This window comes from Zonotrichia albicollis, chromosome 7 (assembly GCF_047830755.1).
Source record: "Zonotrichia albicollis isolate bZonAlb1 chromosome 7, bZonAlb1.hap1, whole genome shotgun sequence".
NCBI lineage: Eukaryota > Metazoa > Chordata > Aves > Passeriformes > Passerellidae > Zonotrichia > Zonotrichia albicollis.
In genome coordinates, this window is record NC_133825.1 from 41802670 (window position 1) to 41822651 (window position 19982).

The 19982-nt window shown below is 37.5% G+C and overlaps 1 protein-coding gene across 4 annotated transcripts in view; it reads left to right on the forward strand.

Annotated features, from left to right (window-relative positions):
• The window catches only part of VTI1A (vesicle transport through interaction with t-SNAREs 1A), a 258683-nt gene that overhangs the window by 141609 nt on the left and 97092 nt on the right, over window positions 1-19982 (forward strand). For 2 of the 4 annotated variants that reach the window (XM_074545233.1, XM_074545232.1), the window contains 2 exons: window positions 13239-13309; window positions 17643-17715. In XM_074545233.1, the coding sequence (XP_074401334.1) occupies window positions 13239-13309; window positions 17643-17708 (137 nt within the window). In that variant the 3' untranslated portion in view covers window positions 17709-17715. The remainder of the gene's footprint in view (window positions 1-13238; window positions 13310-17642; window positions 17716-19982) is intronic. The other 2 variants (XM_074545231.1, XM_074545230.1) reach the window with 1 other exon arrangement.

Below are 19982 nucleotides of genomic sequence, written 5' to 3' on the forward strand. Positions count from 1 at the left end.
CTGAATTTGAGTTGAAGGCTAAGCAGTGAGAGAGATGGGAGAGAGCAGTGTAGCAGGGAGGGAAATCTGTCCCTTATTAAATAGTAACTGGGCTGGTGCATGAGATTTTCCAGCCATAAATCAGCTGCAGATCTGTGGGGGGAAAAGGAACCGAAGGCAGAGCCTTACACAGCTCTCACAGAGAGGGCAGGAGCCTGGGTGCAGAGGGAGGAGGAGATTTCAAGAGGGAAAGTTGTGTCAAAGGCACGTGTGAGCTTCCCTCATCCACCAGCTCCCCAGCTGGGAAGTTTCCCTATCCCTCCATCCATCCCCATGTTTAGCTGGAGGAGCTGGCTCCCACCAGGTCAGTAGAAGCAAATCTACGCTGGTTTGGGCTGGGATTGTTTTCAAAACACTGCTTTCCTCCTAGACTGTCTCTGGGTTTCTCTAAGAGAAACCCCCAAGGCTGTCAGCGTAGTTTGAAGTTGAACAAGAGACACCAGAAAATTCTGATTGTTTGCTGTAAGATGTCCTAGGAACAGAAGCTAGGCAGCATGTGGGCATTTGCTTGTTTCAGTGGAATTCTGGTAGAAACATTATTTACCCCTGTTTTACAGATAGAGTAAATAGGATAAAAGAAATAAGATGACTTGCCAAAAAATCAAATAAGAGATCTGTGATCAGTTCATAGTCCCTTGCTTGTAAGTACTGTTTATCTATTTCTTTGTAATTCAAAAGCAATTAAAGCAATGAAAAGAAATAAAAGAAATGAAATAAAATAGACCCCAACACGTCTTCAGCAATTCCTCTGCTAAAACTTGTGATATGGTGTGAAAGAGGTTGAAGCTTTCCTCCTTGATAATACATTAAATAATTATAAAATTTTTATTTCACCTTAAGTAGGAATAATATTTGATTGTCATTTAAACCAGTTCTTTAGAATCCCATAGTTTTACTCATATAATCCAAGAACATTTAATAAGTCTTAAAATATTCATAACACACGGAGATCATTACTCTTGAGACCTTTGTACAAAGCAGTGAAGTGTGTTAGACATATGGCAGAAACCTCTTAATTTCTTATTTCTTGCTATGATTATATGGAAGAAAGGAAAATTCTCTGTTCTTTTCCCCATTGCAATCTGCATGCCATTGTTTTATCTGTTGTGGGCCAAAGTCATCTCACACACATGTTCACTGAAGAACATGGAGTTAATCAGGCTTGAATTTAGCTCAGTAAATATATGCACAATAACAATAAATTCAGTTTTCTGTGCAGCATTTCAGATAACAAAAAAGAGGACACAATTTATTTCTATATCCCAGATGATGTTAACAGCCCAAACTGTGTTGCATGACAGATGCTGGTACCTACCTTTTATATTATTGGTAATTATCTGAAGTCGTTAATTGCTGTGGCATTGAGTATTAAGGAAAAAATTGAACAATTGGTATGTCCTGCAGTGGAAATGTATCCTAAATATCAGAAACCCTGTCACAGTGCTTAACTGTATGAAGAGAGGATGAAAAATTTTGTTTTAAATAAATTTCATTGTGATTGTCTAAAGTCAAGTGGAACCTCCATGGATTAAATCTAAAATAAAACTGTGGTTACAGTCTATGGTCATAATCCCCAGATCTGTTGTGTTGAAATGACAGCCTAATGAGTAGAAGGTAAAATGTCCTCTGCTTTCAAATCCTCATGGTTGTCATTTGATTAAATAATAGTGCATTCCGTTTGATGTCTTGGCTTTATTATTCAGAAGCACTTCAGTATATGTGCCCTACCTTTGTATTATGTGCTCCTGGCAACCAGGTATCCATATAGGTTCTTATTTACACACCTGCAGCAGATACACTGCACATTTGGTTTGCCTGTGAGCTGCTTGAATATGAAATTTTAATTATTCCTCTTAATTATGGTGCATTCACCAAAAAGAGGGAAATCATTGGTCAGGTACAAAAAGAAACTGCTTAGTATTTGAAGGAATTTGATAATTTTGTTGTAGTTCGTAGCTTGGCAGGTGGTAATAATGCTATGCCAGCACTGTCAAAATATGAAAATTAAAGTGACGATGGGTTTTAATGAAATCCATTTGACAAATATAATTAAGGTGTTTTAATATGAAGCCCTGTAATAAAGACTACCGGTGGACTCCCTGAGGTCCTGACTAATTGTGTAGATTGCTTTTAAGCTTTGAATAGTTTTATTGGATAATGAACTGTTAAGAAGTGTTAGATCTTTCTTAAGCAGAATTTGGTTTGAAAAAGAAGAGGAGAGACAGGCCTGAGGTGTGGCATTTTAAACATAATTAGAAGAGAGATTTAAGTTAACATCTTTGATCTTGCTGTCAGTTTTTGATTAGAGCTGTAAATGCTTTAATCAAGTGCAGTGTAGTCATTACATTTCTAACTGTTTTTAAACTGCGAAATTACTGAGACACTGACATCGGTTTAACACTTCTTGAGAATTTCCAGCAAAGTTATGTTTGTAAACTGGGTGTTTGCATTACATTGCCATACTGCAATAATTTAACAATTAAATAGATCATGGGATAATTATATTTTGGGGTTTGAATAATCTAAAACCCCCTTATTAGATTAAATATAATGTTCTGTAGTTGAGGAGAGTGGGCAACTTCAGATTTAATTTTAAAAATTATTTCTAATCTTGGGGTTTTTTTTCAGTTAAAATGGTATTCAAACTAGTAGTTGTAATGAAAATTAATATATAAGAAGCTAAGTGCAGCATTTAAATGCCTTCCATAGGAAAATTATTATTTTAATGTTACACACTGTTTGACTAATGTGGATTCCTTCACACCCATTTTAGATCCAGGGAGGCAGGGACAAGAATTTACCAGGGGTACAGTAGTGCCTGAGACACTCAGTTCTGTTCTCTCAAATTCCTATCTTGCAACATTAAAGATTGCTTGAAGAAATTTCAGAAAGATCAATTTTTTTTTTTTTTTTTTTTTTTTTTTTACTGGCATCCAAAACAGCAGTAAAATGTGAAAATGGCCATGGGCTCAGGTCTGTAATGTCAGTGAGGATGTTGGGCTGGATGGTACCTGCCCATAGGTGGCATGACTTCATTTCAAATACAGAACCCAGCAGTCTGGGGCCCTTTCTCAAATCTGACCTTGCCTCCCTGTGTTCTTGATCTTTGAGCATGATAGAAAATCCAGATATTTGTCTCTTTACTGTCTGGGCTAAGGGCTGCTAGACATAATGTTTTACTCATGCTTGTCTTTTAGAAATCAAGAATTAAGGTACAGCAAAGAAAAGCACACAAAATCCATTGTGTGTGCAGCATAGAGACCATCCACACAAATAAACTCTAACAGTGGCCTGCCAACAAGCCCCACAAATTTGTTAAAGACGTCCCACAGCAAACCACCCTTGCCTTTGGTTGTCCTACATGCTGACAAGTGTGGCAGACCAGGAGAGGGAGGAGATGTCACCTGAGCCTGGGACATCCCCACAGGGCCTGCTCAGCTGCCAGCCCTGCTCCAGGGCACCTCCAGTGCCCGTGTCTGTGCCAGCTGAGTTGAGCCCAGGGAGCACCCAGCAGCATCCTGGTCATCCTGGCCCAAATCCTTGGGGACCCAAAGACCATTTCCAGTAGCGAGGATGACACTTGGAGCTCTCCAGGCTGCTGCTTTGGGAGCATCCAAGCAGAAGCTGCTGCCCCATGCAGGAAACTGCTCTATTCTGGAGCAGTTTGTGTTTAAAAACCTCCAGATCTGCCCTAAATCAAGTCATGTAGTGGTAGTCTAATGTACAGGTGCCAAAACTGTTCATAAGTGTTGCTGGGTTGCTCCATCAGAAGAAATCACACTTGTCATCTTAGGCACGTACTGAAAAATCAGGTTTTTCAACAATTTTTCCTAGCAGGGATGCCTTAGAAACAAATTGTGTCTATATGCAATAAAGGTGCCATGTAAGTCAACCTCTGAAACACCATCTGAAGAGCTTAACTTGATCTTGAAATATCAGTATGCTCTGAGGAGTGCGGTAAAAATTCCGTTATGGGATAGTCTATTTTTCCATCTCAGCAATTTCCAGAAGAGATATCTTTGTTTTACAAGTACAAGGACAGAGATGTTTTAATTTTATTTATATGTATGCATATATATACATATAGTCCTGCAAATTCAACCAGGATTTTAAAATTGGTCTGGATTCTTTCCCTTTTGTATACCTCCTGATAACACTGATTTGCAAGGCCATCAAGTATTTTTCATTGTTCCCTCTGAACCTTGCTGTGGGCTTAGTGAGGCAGTGGTTTTCTCAGCAATAGTCTGTGTGTAATCAAAGGCAACATTGCAGATGGAAATAACTAGCACTTAGCTCATTTGTGTGAAAAAGCAGCAGAATCCATAGCTGCATTGGTCCTGCAGGAAAAAAAAAAAAAAAAAAAAGAAAACAAAACAAAAAACAAAGGAAAATGGCTTGAGATGGGAAGCTGTAAGTGGAGGAAAGCTGTAAGAAGTGTTCTGGGTAAGGAGCATCAAGATGTTTATCTTGATGTTTTGTCCTTTTGGTGCAGGTTTTTAAATTGCTGTATATTTCAAATGAACACGGATTCTAATTAATGGGTATAAATATCACCATGTAGAAAAACAAAATTCAAAATGCAATAAAATGCACAATCTACTTAAGTTCATCACCAGACAAAAACACAGCCAAGTGAACATTTCCAGAGAATAAAATTCTGGGGTAGAGCTGGAACTTGGACAGCAGCCAGCCCAAAAAGCTACAGACTGTCCCTTCCCTCTGTCCCTGTCCCTTCATCTCCAAGAAGCGGCTTCAGATCTCCAGAGTCCTGGTGGAAGAAACATTCTTCCCTGCAAGCAAAACCACCATCATGACAAAACCATTGTGCGCTGCACATCACATGGTTGTAAATTGCCCAATAAATACTCTAACATTGTCTTGAAAGGGTTTTTTCCTCTCCAAATTGCCATCTCTTTGGAGAGAAACTGCATTTACAAGGGAAAGTGAATCTTCATCAGTAATTTGGTACTCATTTTTCTTCCTTTTAAAAGATGTTTTTTAGTATTGGTAGAAACCTTGAACAATAACTTTTCTTCAGCATTCTCTATTATTAATTTTTATACTTTAGTACTTTCATCCTCCAACTTTGCAATGCATTTCTTTTTATGGCATTTAGATTTTGAGGGATTCAGTTTGTGAAAAAAATGGGAAACATTGAAAGAATGAGCTAATTAATGTTTCTTCTGGCTATCCAAGGCACACTGTTTTGTTAGAGTTTTGCCCCATTTGTAATTTATGCCTGTTAAAGCTTTATTTTATCGTCTATTATTGACTTCTAGGCTTCAGTTTGCACTTACTGGCTGTAACAAGCATTTCATTTTACACGGAGAAAAAATGGTTTTGGTTTCAGTTACTTTTTTTACTGTACCTGAAAAAGAGAATGGGATTTGCAAATGATAAATGGGGAAGTTGACTAGCTAACTAATAAAGATTTGTCTTAATCAAGTATGATTTGTCAGAACAGGAGCGCACTGGGGTCAGGGCACACGCAATGAATAATACAGCATTCACTGGAGAGAAGGACCAGGCAAAAGGCCTCATAAATATGCTGCTATTACCCATTGCTAATTCGTATTCAAAGAGTGAGTTGCACTGAAGCCAGCTCTGAGGTTGCTGAGCTGTTCACCTGCTTCGTGGGCTTTACCATGTTTAAGAAAGTTTATACATTTATATTTTTATATCCACACACTGTTTACAGAATGCTTTATTTATGCACAGACCTCTGCACTTTTTGGTCAATGTGTTTAAGCATTATTTATTAATCAGCTTCTAGGTTTGTTTTATTTTTCTAATGTCTGGGTGCTATTTTATTTCTGGCTTTTGTTGTTTAAATATGAATGTGAATACAGCAGGAGATAGTTCCATTCACATTTAAGATGTATTTCTGAACAGTGTAAGAAAGGTTAAAACACTCTTAGCTTCCTGGAAGTATTAGAGATCAAACAGGCATAGACTTCTTGTTCATGTTGGCAGCTTTCCTGACTTTCTAATTGACCTGTAGATCCAAGATAAATCTGGTAAATCAGGATGTTGGGAGAAACCTGAACAAGCCCAAATGTAATTTTGTTTGGTTCTGGCTTTACTTTTTGATGATAACTTTGCTTTTTGCTTCAAGGAGCATTTTCTCAGGTTGAAACAGTTGAAGGATATACTCTTCTCATAGGTCTGCTGATGTCCAGAGGAGATACTGCAAAACACTCTCGTTACTATTGATATGTTTAAGCTACATAAATGGATCATAAAGAATCAATCTGAAAAATTAATAAATTCTTCCAGTGCTTACAGATTTAAGTAGGAGTTTTTATTCTTCATCATTGTGCTGCCTAAATGTAATATACTGTGGTATGTAGTGGTTATGTAATTAAATAAGATGGAAAAAAATTCTCACTCCACTCTTCAATTTTAAAGCATATCCTTCAATGAATATTATTCATGAATTTCAAAACATTTTCTTCTCTTTCAAAAACATAATGTAACTTTATTTTGTATTTGCTGGTTGGCTAATAGCCTGTCTCACCTATCTTGTGCTCAGCTCTGTGTCTTGAAGTGCACTTACTGCTTTAAGAATGGATCAGCTCTAGAGATAGGGCCAACTTTACAAGCCTCAAGCTGCTTATGCAGGAGTTTAAGTTGCCAGCTCCCTACCTGCACATTTTAAGTCTTTAAAATTACCAGTAATACAGAATCCAAAGTAATTATTTGTGCTGCTCTGAATTTATAGCAAACTGGGTAGATGGTGGAGCACTTTTGATTAAATAATGATTATGAATACAGCCTTAGATGAACCAAAGATCACCATTGTGTCATCTCAGTGCTGTTTGGAGTCACAAGTTTAATTAAATGTCAGTTTGTGGCTAAAGTGTATTTCTTCAACTTAATTTAGATGCAATCAGGATTTTTAATACTCTCCCCTGCTGAACCACTTTCAGACAAGTTCAAGACTGGCAGTACTGCAGTGAAGCATCTCCCATTCCTGCACCAAGCTCTGAGCGAGCAGGGGCTTCTTCCATCCTGGGAACACTTAAAAAGTAGCAAAAGAAGACACTGAGGGTTGGCTACCAACTTTAGGTATATTATTAGTGATTGAAAGGGGGGTAGCAAGTTGTTTACTTATTGATGCACCAAGGAAAGATTTCTTTTTTTGCCTTAGAACTTACTTGAAGGAAGAGGGATGGGGAGGAAGATGTGATGGGAGGAATTTGGAGCAGACAGGCACTGCTGGGCTGGGGCATGGCAAGAACAATGGCCAGCCTGCAATGTAGACAAGTGCTCAGCAGAATCAAAGTCTGCCACCTCCTGTGAATGTTGCTGTGAGGATGTTAGTAAGGGAGCTCAGCTAGATTGGTGATGGGAGTAGACAGAAAAAAAATACATCAGTTAGTGAGAAATGACTTGTTTTTTACCAGCAGATTGATGTAAGTTAGGATTTCAGAAAAGGTATGAAACTTTAGAAAGAGAAAAAGCAACTGGAGGTGAAGTTACTAGGTCTGTCATCTTTCTTCTTTCTTTATCCTATTTCTTCTCATTCATCTGCCTTTTCTTATTTTTTTACTGGGAAAGGACAAACCAGGCCTGGACCATGGGAGGCGTTGGTTGTGAAATGCTCCCAGTTTGTTCTTAAAGGCATGTGGCACCTTCCTCAAATATCTTTTCTTCTTTATTTTGAACAAAACACAAAGACTGAATTCTGATTAGGTGTTCTGGATGTTTTTCTTTCTGGCTTCTCCGACCTCAGTCTCAACCAACCCCTTTTGCTCTTGACCAATAAAAATAATTTCATGAACATCCATTATAGCTTATAGGGAGACCTTTTCATTTGAAAAATGTTGGTATTTTTTACTTTGGTGGACATCTTGGACTTTGGAAGTTTGGGAGGTATTTTTAGATGTTACTTGCCTCCACAGTAAGACTGGGCAACTTCTTTTATCCTCTCTTGCAACTGAACTTCTGACAGCTCTGGAAGTGTTGCATGTCCTTGGTGAATGCTGTGGATTGTTGGTGTTCTTTCCACCTGTATGGCATTTGCTTCTGCTGAAGAAGCCAACTAATCCTTATAAAAAGTAGCTAATTTTTATTTTATTGTGTTAATTGACCACTTAGCAGCATGCAGATTAACATCTTCATGGCAGATTCTTGAGGCATTTGAGCACTAACTCATGTTTCACTGTTCAGTTAATGCTCTACAATTTGTTTCTCCATTGGCTTATGGCTGTTACATTACCCTTCATTTATCTGTATTACCCTGTACTTGTTTTTTAACACCCTTAATGATCTAAATCCTTCTGTTTCTAATCGTATCAGCTGTTCAATGTAAATATATGTCAGCTGTGAACTGTGGAGTTTATTGGACTTTTACCTGTGTCCCTATACTTCAAGATATGTCATCACTTTCTTTATTAACTTTCTGCTGTCAGAAGTGTAAGGTGTTCAACTCAGCCCTGAATTCTTCAACTCCTGCAACCTATATTTTCCAAGTTTGTAAATCTGCTTGCTGTCACCTCTGAACAGTGAGCTTTTAACACTTTCTAGTATTTTTTCCCAGACACTGCTCTTGATGATTTATCCTAGTCTCCTAAAATCAAAACTTTTAACCTGTCCAAAATGGAGTGGCTTTAGGAAAGAAAAAAAAAAAAGCCCCAGCCTCTGTCAGCATAGTTTCTGAAACTCCTGTATAAGCTTTTGCTATATCTTCAGAGCATGCAATGCCTCTGTGCAAAGACCACACAAAATTGCACTCCCCAAATGGCACTGCTCACTGGGCAGGGCTGAGGATCTCAGCCTGGAACTGTTCCCCACTTCTACTCTGGTCAGCACACAGTGGTTTTCGTAGTGTATTTCATGGTTCTGTAGAACAGCCATCTTGATTTTTAACGTAATCTTCTGTTTTTACCAGTTAAATTAATTTGTTGTTTCCAACCTCTTATTACATAGCTCAGATGCATTCATTGTATATATCATGAGACTGAGCAAATCATACATCCAGGCATGCTATCTGTGATTTTATTTCTTTTAAGTTGAGGGGTTTTTTTTGTATTTTAAATCATATCAGGATATCTGCTGCATCTTAGGACACTTTTATATGTACACACATACACACACACACACATATATATATGTACATACATATATATGCAAACACACAGGGTACACTTTGGGAGAAAAAGTGCTCTATAAACTATGTTGGATTATTTTATTTTTCATATGAAAAGAAAAATAGGGAGTCTGTCTTCAAAATATGTTAGTCATTCTTAGGGCAAAAAAAGTATTATTGACTTGAGTGATTAGAAAAAGCTCTTTCAGAATCAGTTTAGCTGATAAAGTACATAAATTCTTAAATGGCTGGAGGCAAAAAAAGTAAAAGAAACCAGTAAAGCACAACTTATTTTACATTCTTGATGTGTGTGTAGGTATTAGAAATTAAACTCTGTGGACCACATATTAAATAATTACAATTTGTATGTATAAATACTGCATACAGGTTACAAGCAAATTCCAAAGAAAGGGCTTATTCAGGAGTGCAGATCATTGCTAGAAGTGATCATTGTCTTTTGGTTTATCTCAGCATAACTGTTGAAAGCCATGTGCCAATTTGTGCACACATGAAGGGGGAAGTTAGGTTTGCATTTGTTATGTTTGGGGGGTGTTGGTTTTGTTCTTCAAGTGAGGAAAGTTATATTCATTCCTCTGATTCATTTCAGTGTTTTAGGATAAGAAATGTTATATTTTTCTTGCATTACATAGTCTCATAGAACCAGGCACCATTTGTGTTGGACTCACAACATGGCATCTTTGAAGTGCTTGGCACTAAAGAAGATGATTTCCTATACTTTGTTCAAAAACCCTTTAGGGCAGAATACATTTAGAGCTGTGGATTTTAGCATTCACCATTTAAGGATGATGCTTGTTAACATTATGTACTTTTTCAGAAATATTTTTTTCTGGCCATCACAGTATTGTTTAAGACTGAGATAATTGCTCTATCGAATATTCTTGCCCTCTGTCAGTACACAGATAATAATGATGTAAATGCATTCACCCTTCTGCTTCACACAGTTTAGCTGTAATTTTAAAACATAATTTTATGCATCTCTTTGGGAATTTCAGTTTGAAGAGGCAGCACCACTCAGTCTTTGGAAGGACTTGGGACTGCACCATACTGAACATTGTCCGTACAAAACAAGGGAAAGGTTGGCATAATCCCCAAATAATTGACATTGTTAAGATTCTGTGGAAATAACACCATTACTGCCAACAGGCAACACCCTTTAGTTTGTATATTGGTCTTAATTCATGCATCTGCACTACAGTATATCTTACAAACCTGACCTTTTCGCATAACTGTAGCTTCTTCAATGACTTGCATTATAAGTAGGCTGGGAAGATCCATGCAGCACCATTGCACTAAAAGCATGAATCTGCCACACTGATGAATGTTTTAACTGGAAGGAAAACATCAGAGTTGTGGGGAAACCTGAAAAATGTTAGAAAGCAATTATATCAAGCTTGTAATTAGCTGTACTGTGGGGTAATGCTGCATTTTTCCTAGTCCCAGGTGCTTTCAGTTGCAAACCAAGTGAAGAGACATGTCTTCATTGAGAAGTCTTTATCTTCTCTGTGTAATAATATTTTTGTTCGACTGTCTTGACCTTCCAGCTAAAAATCAAGTTTCACTGTCATCAGTGAATTTTCTGAGTAGAATGAGGATATGAAGAGGATAAAGGTGTCAATTTATGTTTGCAAACTTACTGTGAGATTATGTTATCTCCGTCCTATCTCTTTGTTCAACTTATGTTGTTATTTTAGCCCAAAAAAGGCCAGAGATCATCAACAAAAGTGCATGTAGAGTAAAGCTACTCCTGTAAAATTGATGATCCGTCCAATTATTTATCTATAGAGGCTGCTGGGAAGAAACGCAACTATCTCAGTTCTCAGACCCCTCTGCTAGGTTGAACTTCATGGCTGAAGGTTTAATCCCTAAGTGTCATATCAACAATTCATTCTGTGATATTCTGGCTGACATGCTCTCCTTCCTTATTTATTGATGTCTTCAGTCATCGACAATGAGAGGAAAATACACTATTCGTCAAAGTGACGGTGTTTTACCCTCACTTACAGTTGATGCTGCTGTCACATTGATGGTTGGAAAATAAACTCAATCATTATAAAAAGCTAAGAGTCTGAACTTGCCACTGACAGGAAGAAGATGAAAAAAAAATATACAAACCCACAGTAACTTGCTTAAAAATTGGTGTAATAAAAATAAAACTGTTCCCTACAAAGATATTTTTGAGCTTTGTTCATGAGATACAAAACCATTTTAGCCATGTATTTTATACTTATTCCTTTGAAGGAAGATCTGTACCTCGTACTCCTTTATGTCTGCAAACATACATGTAATTTTTAGCACTAAATACACTTTTTATCATTTCACCTCATGCAACTAGGTTGGTAATTTGTTTATTTTTTTCCTCTCTCTTTTAAGAGATTTTGCTTTGTTGTTTTTTTTTCTCCCCTGGATTATATTGAACACATATTTCTGTTTGTGTGTTACAGTATTTTGAGTGCTTTAATGAGGAAAAGCACAGTATAGTTCCATCCTGTAAGTCCTTTGACATGCAAACATTAGCAAGGCTCTTGTGAATCACTTTCTGAGGCTGCCATTTGTGTAACTGCACTGCACTGTGCAGCCTTTTTAACTCCAAACCCATGTATCTTACCACATTTCACCTTTGGGAGGCATTGTATATACAGCTAAAAGTAAAGAGCAGCGAGCCAAGAGGGACAAGATAGCATAATGAGGATGTCAATTTGTGGTCAGAGGAAATATTTATCTTACTTGTACTGTACTTGGCAACTGATAGAGAAATATATATGTAATGAATTTCCTCCGACTTTATCTGGCAGACTGTGTACCTTGTGTTAAATGGATTTAAAAATAACATTGCTTGTCTCAAACTTTTAAAGTTTGAGGTGATTCTACTTTGGATTATTCCTTGAAAATGGACTGACTATCTATTAAAAAACCCCATAATTTTGTTTACTAACATATTGCTGAATTTTTAATGATCCATTTCTGAAGACTCCCTGAATAATGACATTTAGGATCCCACTCTCTCACCAAAACAAAAGCAAGGCACTTTTTTTGTTGTTTAGGGGGGAAAAAGCCATATTTTTGTAGTTGTACTGTTTTGGTTCGTATCTCTTGTAAACCTGCTAAGTACCCTAAATGAATGTGCACAGAAATGCTGGTTGTCTCACACGTGCTGTGTGTCCTGAGGCAAAGCTACAGCTGCTTCAGCTCCTTCTGCCTGCTTCCCCATCTGTAAAATGGGAATGCTTTAACTTATTTTTCTCCTTCAGGGAAATACAGGAAGGATTCCTTAATATTTCTATAGAGCTTTGAAGATTAAAATCTCTCCTCTGTACTTGCTGCTAATATTTCAGTGTTAGAGAAGCATTTGATTGAAGCTGTTTGAAGAGTAAAGTTTTGGCATCTTGTGTTGTCTTTGTACCATATCTTGAGGCCTCTCCATGATAATTTTGCAACCTTTGGTTCAGCATAAGCTGCGGAAGCAAACAAGCCCCGTGTAAACAAACGGTGATGACTATAAATTAATGTCTCTGTCTGCTCTTGAAAACATCAGCAGATTACAGCCTATCTCTAAGCCAGCCAGAAACAGTCCATGGTGGAGCAAAGCACACACCAGTGACTGGGCTGAGCCTGAAAAGGCTTTCATTTAAGCATCAATGGTAAATGCTGAGAGGCAGTGAGAGAGGTTTTCTTCTAATATGACTTCTGTGTCTTTAGATGTACAAGGATGGCTGGTGTTTTAGCAAAGGCTTACTGACTTCCTTGGGCTTAAGGAGCAGATAGGAAGTATGAGCACCCAGCATCTAGAGCAAGTCTGAAAGTCTTCTTGCCTTTGTTTCACAGATCAAAGGTCAGCATCAATTCCCAGGGTGTAGACAATCTCAAGAGACTGCAGAGGGACAGTTTCTGGTTTGGTTTGCTTCTTCAGTTTTCTGTTGTTTGAAAAACTTAAAATTTAAAATAATGATGCATTCCTCTTTGCAGTTAGGAGGAATGATTAGGCTACCACATGTGTTAAGTGCTCTTGTTAGAATCTAACTTGGCATTTTAAGGCCTTGCAGTCACAAGCTGTATTTTTCACGATTTACATTTTCATTTTTTAATGCAGAGCAGATTGGACAGGAGATGCTTGAAAACCTCAGCCATGACAGAGAGAAGATCCAGCGGGCTCGGGAGAGGGTAAGTTTGATAATAAGTAATTGCTGATTCTGCATTTTATTTGCATTGGGCAAGTTCTTTGTGCATGCAAAAATAATCCAGATGAGATATAATCACCATCTGCAATGAAGAACTTGCAAAGTGTCTTACATGGGCCCCATTCTGCCACGTCTCTCTGATGGGGAGTCACTCTGTAGTCACCAAATCTGCTGCTGGGAGCAAATTTTCTGTCACCATCACAGTTAGGTCAGTGTTCTGTCCTTTGAAGGGTTTGTTATGCTGTCCATTCCAATGACTTCTTGGGCTTCCTATGAGACAGTTCAGGATGATAAATGGGCTTCTAATAGTTGAGCAACCTTACTCTTTGTAGCTGCAGATGCAAATAACAGCCCCTGGGGCAGGTCTGTGTGAGGAGCAGGTGCTTCTACTCTGTCTCTGCAGCCAAGGCCACATATCTGTGCGACTTCTGGCTCCTGGGGCTTCCATGGGGATCAGCTCCACTGTGCAGAGTTAATGAAGATGCTCAGGAGCCCATCCCATCCAATGTGTACAAGTTCTCTGAACTTCCATGTGGAAACCCATGTGGAAACTCTCTGTCTCTGGTTTCTGCTCACAGAACCAGGACTTTCTGTCCATGACCTCTTGTTCAGACACTTTTCACAAGTGACCAATTTTTTGCAAAGCCAGGTTCTCCCACATATCTCTTAACTGACCAGTGGCACTTTAAAAAAACTCCTTTATCTGTCCCAGGGAGTTTCTTCACTTGGATAGCTTTGATTAGTAAAGCTTCCTATAACAGCATTAATGTGGCATTTTCTGCCAGCTGTACCAGTTGTTTTCTGAAGTGCTGGGCATGAACTACTTTAAAACACTAAATATAGCTAGATCACTAAATGTAACTGAGAATTGTGAGGATTGACCAAGTTTTGTTCTGGCAACTTGGTGTTATATTTCACCTCCACTTCTTATATCCCCAGTGACTGCTGAGTCTGAAATGCTTTTCTGTTTCTAGCTGGACAAATAAAACCTAGGCAATGGAGATTAATGCCATGTATTCCTTTCTGCTGATCCTGTATATCCCAGGGATGTAGTTCTGATCACTCAATATATGCATGGTTCATAGCATAACTTTTCCTTTTCATTGCTTTCCACCTGAGGAGCAAATTTCTTTGAAGGCAAAACCTGTAAGATGCAAAGAGCAAGATTAAAAATAAGAAGGATATTCTGGGAAAGTGTAGTACATACATACTCCACCACAATGCAGGGAAAAAACCTCTTGTCGTAATGGAAGATCTCAGATTCCAAGGTTTTTATCAGAAGCCACTTAAATACTTAAAAATACTTAAAATATTTTCTTCAGGGAATTCAGAAAGTTCTCCAGTGGAGCCACATGGCTCTACCTGTTCCAGCTGTCTATGTGCACTCAGATGAACATTCAGGGGAGATCTTAGATAATTTAGCTAGCTTTCCATTTTCTAGAAATTTTGAAAGATCAAAACAGAGGGAGCTTTATCAATGCATGATAGCTGTACATTAAATACATGGAATTATTATATTATCAACCAGGGAATAAACTTGTCTTCTGGAATGAAATAGTCACCATGAGTATGATGGTCAGGTTTAACAGTTCAATGTTAAGAAAATTAGGACAATTATTTTTTAAAAGCAAAATGTAAATAAACTCATGTCTCAATGGTATGGTTAAATTTACATATATGAATTTTCCTGTCTGTAGAGTAAAACTCATATTTTCTTCTGAAGACAAAGAGAAGGGATAAAAGCTGTGCTACAAGTCAAATAGGTTAGCTGGATTATACAGGACATTAAAAGATGCAACATCTTTTAGGAAACCTCAAAATTTGTCTAAGGCAGACAAGATATCAATGTCAGCATCTTGTTCATCTTCCTGTTTTCTCATTAGTATTCTTAATATTATCTTTAAAAACCATATAGATTTGCCACTGCTAACATCAAAGCCTGTTTGAAAATGTTTTCACTACAGCAGTTCTGTGAAACACACGCTGGTTAAGAGGTTCACATTCCACCAGTTCCATTCCACACTTCTGTGATATGCTGGCATTGGTAAAGAAATGGTGGAAGAGCTGCATTCAGATAATTCAGTTTTAAATAAAAACAAACTTACAGTTTGAAACTCTTCAAGTTTTTTTTTTTTTTTTCTCTGCCAGAGCTAGAAGAAAAGGTGTTTTCTTAGCATTCTCTTGGGAGGTAGCTAGAGATCTTCCAACTATCTGTGTATGTGTTTGTTTCTTTTTTAATGTTTCTTTTGCTTATTTTGTGGGTTTTTTATTACCATAAAAACATGAGGTCGTCTTGCTTAGAGGAGTTTGTCAAACCCCTAAGATTCAGCTTCCCCTTCCTAACTATCAGCGCTGATTCTAGCTGTCAGGTAGAATCCTGCAGCAAGAGAGGAAAGTTAGGATCAAACATTTAATGGTAAAAAGGAGAGCGCTACTTTTCTGTGAAAAGGGAGGAGAAGCCCCAAGTGTTAAATGCATCTTTATGAATAATAAAAGACCGATGTAAAGCATACATTTGTACTTCAGATTCCCTTCTAGCATAGATAAGAACTTCGCTTTTTAATGAGCCTTTTAAAAATTATTGTGACGTTTTTTCTGCTGTTACTTGTGTCAAACTGGGCTAAACTGCTTTTCTGGAGCTTGAATTGTCTAGATGAATCAGGAAAAAATGAGGGAATGGCCTCCCTGGAATATAATACTCATCTTTGTTCCATCATAGCACATAATTACAGAGATCTGAGAGTTAGTGCAAGCCTTCCCACTGAATAAGATATTGCTAAGAGCAAGACTTGATTGGTGTTATCCAGCCCCAGCTTCTACGTGGTATTTTCTTAATAGCTTTTAGAAGAATAAGGAGGAAATTTATGCAAAAAGGTTATGTGACACTGATTGTCGCATCACCTACTGATTCCAGTAATAAGCCTTAAATCTGCCAGCAAATATTTACAGTATTGTGCTCCAGAATAGAGACTGGGTTTAATATTGCTGCTGTTCAAATATTCAAGATATAATAGTGGTTTGTTATGGTGAAGGTGATTTGTTATTGGAAGACTGCCACTCTCCTTGGCAGTGTTACTGTCTTGATGGATTTGAAACACAGGATGCATTTTGTCTACTACAACAAAGTTTTTTCAGTAAGAAGTCAATGGCTCAGGTAATCCTTTCAATCTCATTTGATTATGAAGAGGTAAATATTCGGCATTCACAAGGAGAAGAAGGTTTTTATGTATATACACACAGCTGTGTTTTGGGGCATGTTAGAAACAGTGGTATCTGCTATTTCATAACTGAAATAGTCATAATCATTACATTATCTTTTTACAGTAGATTTTGATGTCCCACTGGTTCCAAGATGCCTAAAATGTCAAAAGATGTCTCTCTTCTAGCTGCCAGTGGGAGAAGAGGTGATAGGAAAGTAACTCCATTCTTCCTATTATCTTCTAATTTCTAGATTTCCTAATAAACACAAAAAGAGAGGGGCCATTTTAATGCCTTTTAAAAAGCAATAGAAATAATAAACATGAAGTTCAATTGCTTCATAACTTTTCATCTACTCTATTTCATTTTTTACCTATTTTGTAATGTTTTGAGAGCTGTAGAACAAGACAGCTAATTAGGTATAGCTGTAAACTGTAGGTTTCCTTTGTCCTAATAAACTACAAAAATGGTCATTTCAGTGAGTGAGAGTTCCTTACATGAAAAAACCCACCATATATATTGTACAGCTGTTTCTTCTGTACATGTGCATATACTATACACAAAGCATTTGAGCACCCAGGCCACAGGTGGCTGCTGTAAGGTCAGTACAAGTTTTATATTTAAGGGGCAGTATAGACATATTTATCTTACAGAATTGCTAAAGTGATATATTTTGTATTTCTGTTTCTTTCTTTTAACTACAGTCTTTGAAAGACAGTGAAAGAAAGATATGGCTTTCTTTTCATAAAGCATCAGGAACATGGCTGTCTCTTCATCCCTTGATCCTTTCACTGGTGTACACAAACAATATACACACACGTGGGACTTATGGATTCCAATGTACAGAGCTTCTACCTGCAACCCTTTATTTGTAAAGCTTTTGCTCTTTATCCTGACTCACCTTTCTTGCTTCAATGACTTCCCTTGTCTAGGTTTCATATTTATGTAAGTGAAAACAAGAGAAGATATTTTTAAATTTCAGAGCTTTGGTGGCTTTACAAGCTTGTTGTGTGCTAACCCTGAAGCTTGCAGACATAGATGACTGCAGAAACCTCTGTCCTTTGTACAGACTGGGCTGCCTGTGCCTTTTACCTTTAATGGGATTCTTTTCTCCCCAGCTTAGAGAAGCAGATGCAAACCTGGGGAAGAGTTCCAGGATTTTGACGGGAATGTTGCGAAGGTAAGGCCAAGGTAGGGACATTTCTGCTCTTTCTTTTTTTCTTCTCTCCCTCCGTGCCTTTGTTTTCAATTTTACTTCAATCTCAGCATATTGCTGGTGTACCTGACATTTTTTCACCCAGACTGCTGTGTAGAAGGTCTTTGTATGATAGAAGGCTTTGTCATTCCTATGGAAAGAGTGTTCTGAACCTGAAGGATAGCTCTTGTGTAATGATTTCTCATATTTGTTTCTTTGTATTTATGTGGGGGTCTTGGACGTTCTAAAACATGGTGGGGGTTTGGATGTGTTCTAAAATTAAGATCTTTTGATGATGATTTTCTGTCTTTCCTTTTCTTGAGTGATTTCTGCATCTTGAGGGGGTTTTTTGCCTGTTAAAATGAGAAAGTTTGTAAATGTTTTGGGGCAGCATAAATTTATGTGCAGAGAAAAGGTTAAAATTATCAATTCTACCTAAATAGATGGGACAGACACACTGTCAACCCTTGTGGTTTTAGCATGTTTTTCCACACTTTCAATGTTATGAAAATTGTCCCTGGGATCAAAATGAGGTGATATGAAAAGGAAAATGTCCTAAAACTCTGTGTGGGACTGAAGGGAGGGAGTTATCCACTGATTATTTGTCCTCTTAAATTTGCATGGGTGCATTCTCAGACAGATTTTTTTGAATTAGTGGCACCACTGGATATGTGTTCTTTACCCAGTGAGGCAGCACCTGAGCTTCTCTGTGATGTGTGTGCTTCTGTACATATTCAGTTTCCTAAAGAAGAAAAGCATCCCTCTAATAAGCAGTGCTGGGTGCTAAGACAGCACAGTTTTAAAGGAGTTTAGTGCATCCTCTGAAGAGTTCAGTCTGAAATTACCCTTGCCACAGGCTTTTATGTTGTGTGTTTGCTTAATGCACTTTGCTTATAAAAAAAAAAAAAGAAAAAAGGAAAAAAAGAGGAGAAAATTTTAGCAGAGTTGTTGATTTGTCATTTGGCTTAGGAAATGTGAAAACTGGAATTTTATAAGCTGTTGTTTAGCACAAGCTTTATTTCTCCATAAGTCTCCTCAGAAAAATACCTTTGTTAGTTCCTTGTATACCAGATTGACAAAGGTTAAAGTGACTGGACATGATGCCTTCATTCCACAGATTTCTTACAATTCCAACTCCAAAATGAAACACATAAAATTCTCTGATTAAGAGTAATATGTAAATGACACAAGCTAAATTTAAAATCCATGGAGGAAGGAAGTGGCAATTGAAAGGGATGGTTCAGTGGCTGTAGACAATCAAAATAAACTATAAAAAAAATGAAGGAAAAGAAAAGACACCAACTAAACCCAAGTCTCCCCTGGAAGGGCTCTGCGACATGAGCTGTAACGAATATTCTGCATATGTCTCCATTTTGTCAAATCTCATTAAAGGGGTTTCTTGCTTTATGTCAATTGAGCTGTCCAAAAATCATTCATCATTTTAGTGTAAAAAAAATCATGCAGTTATTTAAATAATATCATATTAATGTTAAAGTTCAGCTGTCATTTACTAGTATGGCTTAATCAGACATAGCATTTAGGAAAAATAGTTTTTTCGGGCTTTACTTGGCTTTCAGGTTGGCAGATTCAAATAAGGATTTATGGGTTTCTAAACCAATGTATTCTTTCCATGTTTATGCTTGAGGTACCCCAGCCTTTTTTGCAGCACCCTGTAGTCTGTTATTTTCAATAAAATAAAGTATCTCCTCATATTGTGTTTGAATATATTTGCAAGTAATTTGGAGAAGCTGAAACAAAAACATATGCTGTAACCTTTGACTTTGTTTTGTGTTTTGGATTCACAGTTAGGAGTCCTAGTTTATAAGTGTTCCATAAGCCAAATGAAAAATACGATCTTTCTGAGATAGACTTGGGCTCTTCTTTTCAGACAAAGGGATTATGTAGTTGAACACCATGATGGCATGTTTCTGTGTCAGAACAGCCCTGGATTTCCTTGTTCTTCAACAAAAATGCTGAGCTGAGTCACCCATCTAGAAGAAAGGCAGGTTAGGATTTAAGCTCAGGTCAGGTAAATGTGCCAAAAGCAATGCCAGCAGAGAAGCAGCTTTCAGTAGACAATTCTCAGGATGTTGTTTAAAATCTCGTAATTGATAGAACTACAGTGAATTTAATTTGTTTGTGACTGTTGGGTAGAAGGGTCTAGCATTATCCCACCCTCAGCATCATCCCAATTTGTTTAGTTACAAGAATAATAATGAAATACAGACCCCAAGAAATCAGCATGTATTAAATAAATACAGTT